Raw genomic sequence first — 6000 nt, 5'->3', positions numbered from 1 at the left:
GGGCCCCCCAGGCAGGGATGTTTTCACACAGCTCAGGGTAGGTCCTGCTTGAGTGAATGGCCTTAATAGGGAAGAGGCACTGCTAGGCCCCGGCTGTTGCACCAGCCAGACCTGACCAAGTTACTGGGCCCTGCTCCAGGCAGCAGTGCTGGGAATGACAAGGCCTGATTTAAGATGCAGCCACTTGATGTGTTTACACCATCGGCGGGGGGGAAGGCTGGGCAGTGGTGGGCCTGACCGTGACTTTAGTGCTGCTGGTTTTCTTGCCAACCTCCTCAACAGAAGGCAGGGTGATGGGGCGCAGCTCCCTCCTCAGCCCCACAGCGTGGCTGCAGACAAAGCTCAGGCCTACGGAGGCAGCCCAGGGCAGCTGCCTCCAAGCTGTAGCCCTCAAACAAATCCTGTAGTGTTACTTTCCAGCAGTCCTAAATTCACTGCACAGGTAACACCCCTGTGTTTTCCAATGGACTCCCCCCCCCTCCACAGCTGATCTTTGGGGCTTGGGCCTTGAAAGCTGGTAGCTAACAGCAGGTTGTGAAACGTCCCCTCCCCGCCTGCAGTGACCCTCCAGGGCCCACCCCCTACTCTTAGATACCTGCAGCGCCGAGCGCTCCCTGCCGGCTAGCGGGGCGCCCGCAAGGGCTTTGAAGGCACAAAGATGGGGGCTGAGCGCCCGGCCCTGCTGAAGTCAGGAGCAAAACTGCTTCCCCCCCCCCCCCCCATCCCCCGATTTCAGCGGCTCCAGGGTTTCTCCCTGGGGGGGGAGCCGGGGAAGGAGCCGGGCAGCCCCTGCTCGCAGCTGGGCAAGGCACGTCCCCTGCAGGGAGAGGGGGGCCGTGGCCCCGCTTGGATCAGGCCCCCCAATTCCCACGGGGGCCGGGGGGGGTCCAGACTTATCACACCCCCCCCCGGAGGAAGACGCGGCCCGGCCCCCAGCCGCTGGCGCTCGGGAAGGGGAAACTCCCAGCCCAGGTCCGGCGCGCTGGGGCTGGAGGCACCCACCCGGCTCCGGGCCAGGCAGGCGGCGGGGGCCGGGAGCGCAGGCAGGCCCCGGGCGCAGCGGGAGCGGCTCGGCTCGGCGGGGCTGGCGCTGCCCGCTGCCGAGGGGCAGAGGAGAAGCGGAGGCGACGCAGCGGGAGGGGGAGACAGACGAGCCCGGCTTTCCCTCGCCTCCCCGCGGGGCGGGGAAGACGCCCGGGCAGCCCAGCCCAGCCCCGAAGCGGCCAGCCCGGCAGGAGCAGGGGAGCGGAGCAGAGCGGGGCGGGCCCGGCTGGCGGCGGGGGAAGCAAGTCCCCCCGCGCCCGGCTGGCGGAGCATGGCCCTGGCCAGCCCGGCGCCGGAGCGCACCCGGATCTCCGAGCTGGAGATGCAGCGCTACTACCGCCTGCTGCAAGCCGCCGCCCTCCTCCACTCCAGCGCCGCCAGTAAGTCAGCCGCCCCCCTGCCCCCCGGCTCGCCCCCACGGCCCCTAGGGGGGATCCCTGCTCCTTCAGCCCTGCCAGCGCCCTCTGCCCCCCAGCACCCCTGCGGGTCCTGCCGGCAAAGCCCCGGTGCCCACGGGTAGAGAAAGTTCCACGGGGTGGCCGGGATCCGCGGGGCGCCGGCTGGGGTGGGATGGGGGGAGCGGGTAGGGTCCCTCGCTGCCCGGTTTGCTCGCTCGCCCGGCCCTTGACGTTGCCCACCCAAGCCAAAACGTGGCCCGGGTGTCTTTTGTGGCAGGTTGGCCTGCTGGCATTGGGGGCCTGATCCCCCTCCCATCACCCTGGCTGGGAGCGGGGAGGTGTGAAAACATCATCCAAAGGGGGCGGGAGGGGGGAAGATTGTTAAAGTCCAATGAAAATAGTTTTAAAAAAAATCCTTTATGAAAGGAGCCAGAAATAGCCCTCTAAATATTGGGAACCTAAGCCAGAAGCCTAGTGCCCTGAATCCGCTTGCAGGTGGTAGTCTCTTTGATCCAGGCAGTTTTTTCTCCCTTGCCTAGTGCGTCTGTCCAGCAGCAATGTACAGTTCCACAGTGCAGGGAAAACATGCATCAAGTTTAATAATCAAGTAGATTGCGATGTAAAATGGAAGAGGCCCAACAGTCTGTCTCCCTTGTCGTTGTCCCCTGCACCCACAGCCTCAAAAAAAATCCTTCACAGCCATCATCTTCCTGCTAGTAATGGTAATGAGCTTGGCAAAGTTCTGGGCTAATGAGGTAATTCCAGCCTTCTGAGTCATAGAAGGGTTAGTTGCTCTCAAGCCAGCATGAAACAGCCTTTCCCAAATGTTTGGAAACAAGCTTTGTACAGGTTTGCCTTGAGAGATGCTGTGGAGCCAGATGCTTATGGAGGAAAGAAATCTTTCTTTGACTATGGGGAAGTTTCAGGCAATGTGGTGCCATAGATGCTACCTGGGGCTGGTCTAGATGCAGAACTGCATCCGCTGAACGTGTGGTGTGATTTTTAACCTCATTTGTAAATGGGTGCAGAAGGCTGTCTGAACACTTTTATTTCAGTTTGGGCCAGCTTCATTTTGATTTAGTTTAAATGGGTCAGTGACCAGTTTATGCTAAACCCAAATGAGCCTGACTGTGAAACTGAAATAAGCATGTGTCCACACAGGGCTGGGTGCAGGTTGGTGTGTAGACAAGACCTTTGCCACTTCAGTGGAAAGGGGCCAGTTCACGATCAAACTGTATTTTTAAATTGTGACGAACAGTGGTACGCTTTTAAGCGATCCGTGTTAATTTCCAATTTTTTCAGAGGTAAACAGCATTAATAGCAACTTGAGGGTTCATAGAAGGATCAATCCATTCAATTAAAATCAAAATAATCGGATAAGTGTCACAAATTATTTTAGCTATTAATGAACTCTTACCCATAGTGTTTTCCAGTTAGAATTTTAGACCATAGGCAAGGGAGAATAGAAAGCAATCTGACTGTTTGGTTACCTATGGGATTATGGGGCGGTAACGGCTCTGAGCTTACTCTGCTCCACCTTTTGTTTTCTTATTGTTCTGTTGTTTTCTAAGTGAGCTAAGCATACGCCAGAGTATGGATGTCTATCAACAGCCACGTGCCTATTATTTGTGTTTATGGGGATGCTCAAGAAGGATAGCGTGCTGCTGTACCTGGGAAATCTTCTTCTTCATCATCATCCTTTTCCCGCCTTGAAACACATATAATAAAAATTGATTTCAACTGATTTTTTTTAACCAAGTAAAATAGACAAACTTGTGCATCATCACGGTGCTTGCAAATAAATGCATTGAATTCTTCTATCTTCCACAGAGCAGAAACATTCAGCTTTGTGCTCCTTGCACTCAGTGGACGTATGGAGGTGACATTCCAGACACAGCTGTGCTATGTGCTTGTTGACAATGTTTACACCTGGACAAGTTGCAGGGGGAAAATAGTTCAGGCCCTTGCACTCTAAGGCCAGGATCCTGAATACACCAATGCACGGGCTTAATTTTACACACGTGCACGATATCAAACATGTGCAGCTATTTACAGAATTGGGACCAAAATACTATGCAGACAGATAACTAAAGTAAATTCTCATTAGAAGTCTGTAGTAGGTTTTGTTGTATGTGCTCTGCAGTTGTTATTTGAGGCACAGAATAACATTTGCTTTGATGGATTGCACTTTGCACGTAGAACGGTGTCTTATTTTTAAAATAACAGCTGCTTCACAATGTGCCACTGACATGTGGAATATAAAGTATTCCAGTCTCTTTTAACAAGCAAAAGAGCACAATCTATCACTACCCCCTTTGTCAACCTTCCATTGGCCAGTATTGCAGTACGCCTACTTGCAGTTCCCTTCCAGCCTTACGATTATGGTGAGCCTTCCTTTGGGTTTAGGGTGTATAAATCAGGTTGCAGTTTATTTGCTCGTAGAATGAGTGATGGTCAGAAATTTAGGACTGCTATTGTAATCTCTGTGGCTGACACTGCTGTGCCGTGCTGAACCTCACATTGAGTATGCAGGCTGCAAGACATCTGCATGTTTGGCACAGTCACACAGTCGGAGCCATCAGTGTTTTACAAATTGTTCCAGATCAGCCGGTTATTGATGGGTCGGTTGAATGGCAGCTGGGGATCATCAACTCTTGCTTTATCTCTGTATGATATTTAAAAAAAGGAAAAGAAGCAGCAGATGTGTATAAAATTGTGTACGACTGCTTGCTGCCCTTCTTGAGTCACTTAGGCCTGGTCTCCGTTCAAGTATTGACTGGTCTGATTACATCAATGTTGTTACATCAGTGCAAACCCTTAATGGAGATGAAAAGCAGGTGTGACTTGACCCAGTAACTTCAGGCCATAGTTTGGCCTTGTGCATCCCTTTGATGGCCTGTGATCCAATTATTATGTAGTCCCAGGTTGAGTGCAGGGGACTGGACCAGATGACCAGAGGTCTTTTCCAGTCCTACAATTCTATGATTGTACAATCTATTGATAAATCTTGCAAGGGTTTGTTTTTGGGGGAGATCTTGTTTCTTTTCAGCATAATCCTTTAGTGGATACTCAGAGGAAAGGCCAATGGCTCTTGTCACTGCTTTCCCCTTCAGTGGCAGAGAGCACACTCTGTCCCAGCACTAAATGCACACATTCTTCATTATCTATTAAAGGCCAGCAATGTGCCTGGAGCCATGCCTGGCACAGAAGCAGGCATTCTCTCATACCAGGATCTTAGTGTAATTCTGATTGTCTTGACCCCTTTGCACAGCGCAGCTGAATTTCTTATGCTGGATTTTTTTATTGGAGAAGATAAGTAGAGATGATTAAATTCAGTAGTAAAAGTGGTTGCTGCTCCCCGGGAATACTTGAATGAGCAAGGAAAGGAGGCTGTTTGTGGGACTGTGCACTTAAAAGAAAACTGTTCTGATTGAGTCAACGGCAAAACTCCTCTTTTCTTGAAGTCGGAGCAGGATTGGGCCTTAGAGAGAAAGGAAGTGTGAGTATAAACACACTAACACAGAGATGATGTGTAAGTCCTCTATGCCGTGTAAATGAAGTTTGGGGAAACCGGACAGCTAGCTTCCCAGTAACAAGGGACCCAGTCCTGCAATTAGCTGCCTGCAGAGGGTCCCTTACGCCTGCTTCTATAAACTCAACGCAGGAATGATGATGAAATCATGTGGGTCCAGCTGCAGGACTGACGTGGACTGTGCATGGGCTGTATTGCCTACTCTGAGTGTTAAAACAATCACTCCACCCCCAAATCATGAGATTTTCAAAAAGGTAAATGTGCCGTTCCCCCCCCCCCCCTGTTTCTGAGCCTTGTAGCCTGCTCTTTGGATACATTCTGAGCCTTCGTCCCCAAACATGAGAGTGAGAAACTTTATGTATTTATATTTTTGTAGTGAAAGCCAAGATTCTCACATAATTGCTTGACTGCAGGTGCTGAGCTTTAAGCATAGCATCCAATGTCATGAGACTTGTGATAAAATCATGAGAGTTAGCAACATTGTGTGTGCGTGCACATGTGCGTGCAAACACACACACAAATACAAATGTCCTTTTGGTTTTTTGAAGGCCTAACATGTTGATAGCCACTAAATATGGTTATAGGAGATACTATTTTAGAGCGGTGAGAGTACATGTAATGACCTCCAGAAAGATGAATACTATTATCCGTCAAAGCCACTCCAGGAGGTGCAGCCCAAATGAGGAACACGGGAAATAGGTGTGCAGGAATCTTAAATAGTCCATAGGCTGCATCCTGTTAGCATAAAGCACAGTTTCTACACCTGCAATTTCATGATTTATCAGTTGTTTACCATACGAAAAGTGAAATGACAGCAGGGCTATGTGGGAGGGAGGTAATTTGACATGTAAAGTGGAGTGGGGGAGGGTGAATCAGAGTCTACCTTTGCCTCTAATCTGCATGCTGCTCTGAAACAAGGAGCTTCCACTGTTTCTTGTGGAAAAACATTGCCTCTGCTTTTTAGTTCTGTGTTTGCTTCTTGTATCAGAGTAACAGACTAATGCAGCCTTTTAAACCAGGACCCTG

The 6000-nt window shown here is 50.9% G+C and overlaps 1 protein-coding gene across 1 annotated transcript in view; it reads left to right on the top strand.

Annotated features, from left to right (window-relative positions):
• The first annotated feature begins 838 nt into the window (after positions 1–838).
• The window catches only part of MCF2 (MCF.2 cell line derived transforming sequence), a 95907-nt gene continuing 90745 nt past the window's right edge, over positions 839–6000 (top strand). Inside the window, exon 1 of the mRNA XM_067548082.1 lies at positions 839–1424. Within this exon, the coding sequence (XP_067404183.1) occupies positions 1316–1424 (109 nt within the window). The 5' untranslated portion in view covers positions 839–1315. The remainder of the gene's footprint in view (positions 1425–6000) is intronic.

The sequence above is a fragment of the Emydura macquarii genome, unplaced genomic scaffold (genome assembly GCF_026122565.2).
Source record: "Emydura macquarii macquarii isolate MOO-44397 ecotype Brisbane River unplaced genomic scaffold, CSIRO-AGI_Emac_v2 contig_1253, whole genome shotgun sequence".
NCBI lineage: Eukaryota > Metazoa > Chordata > Testudines > Chelidae > Emydura > Emydura macquarii.
Note: the sequence above shows the minus strand (reverse complement) of the source record. Positions and strands in the feature narration are given on the sequence as shown.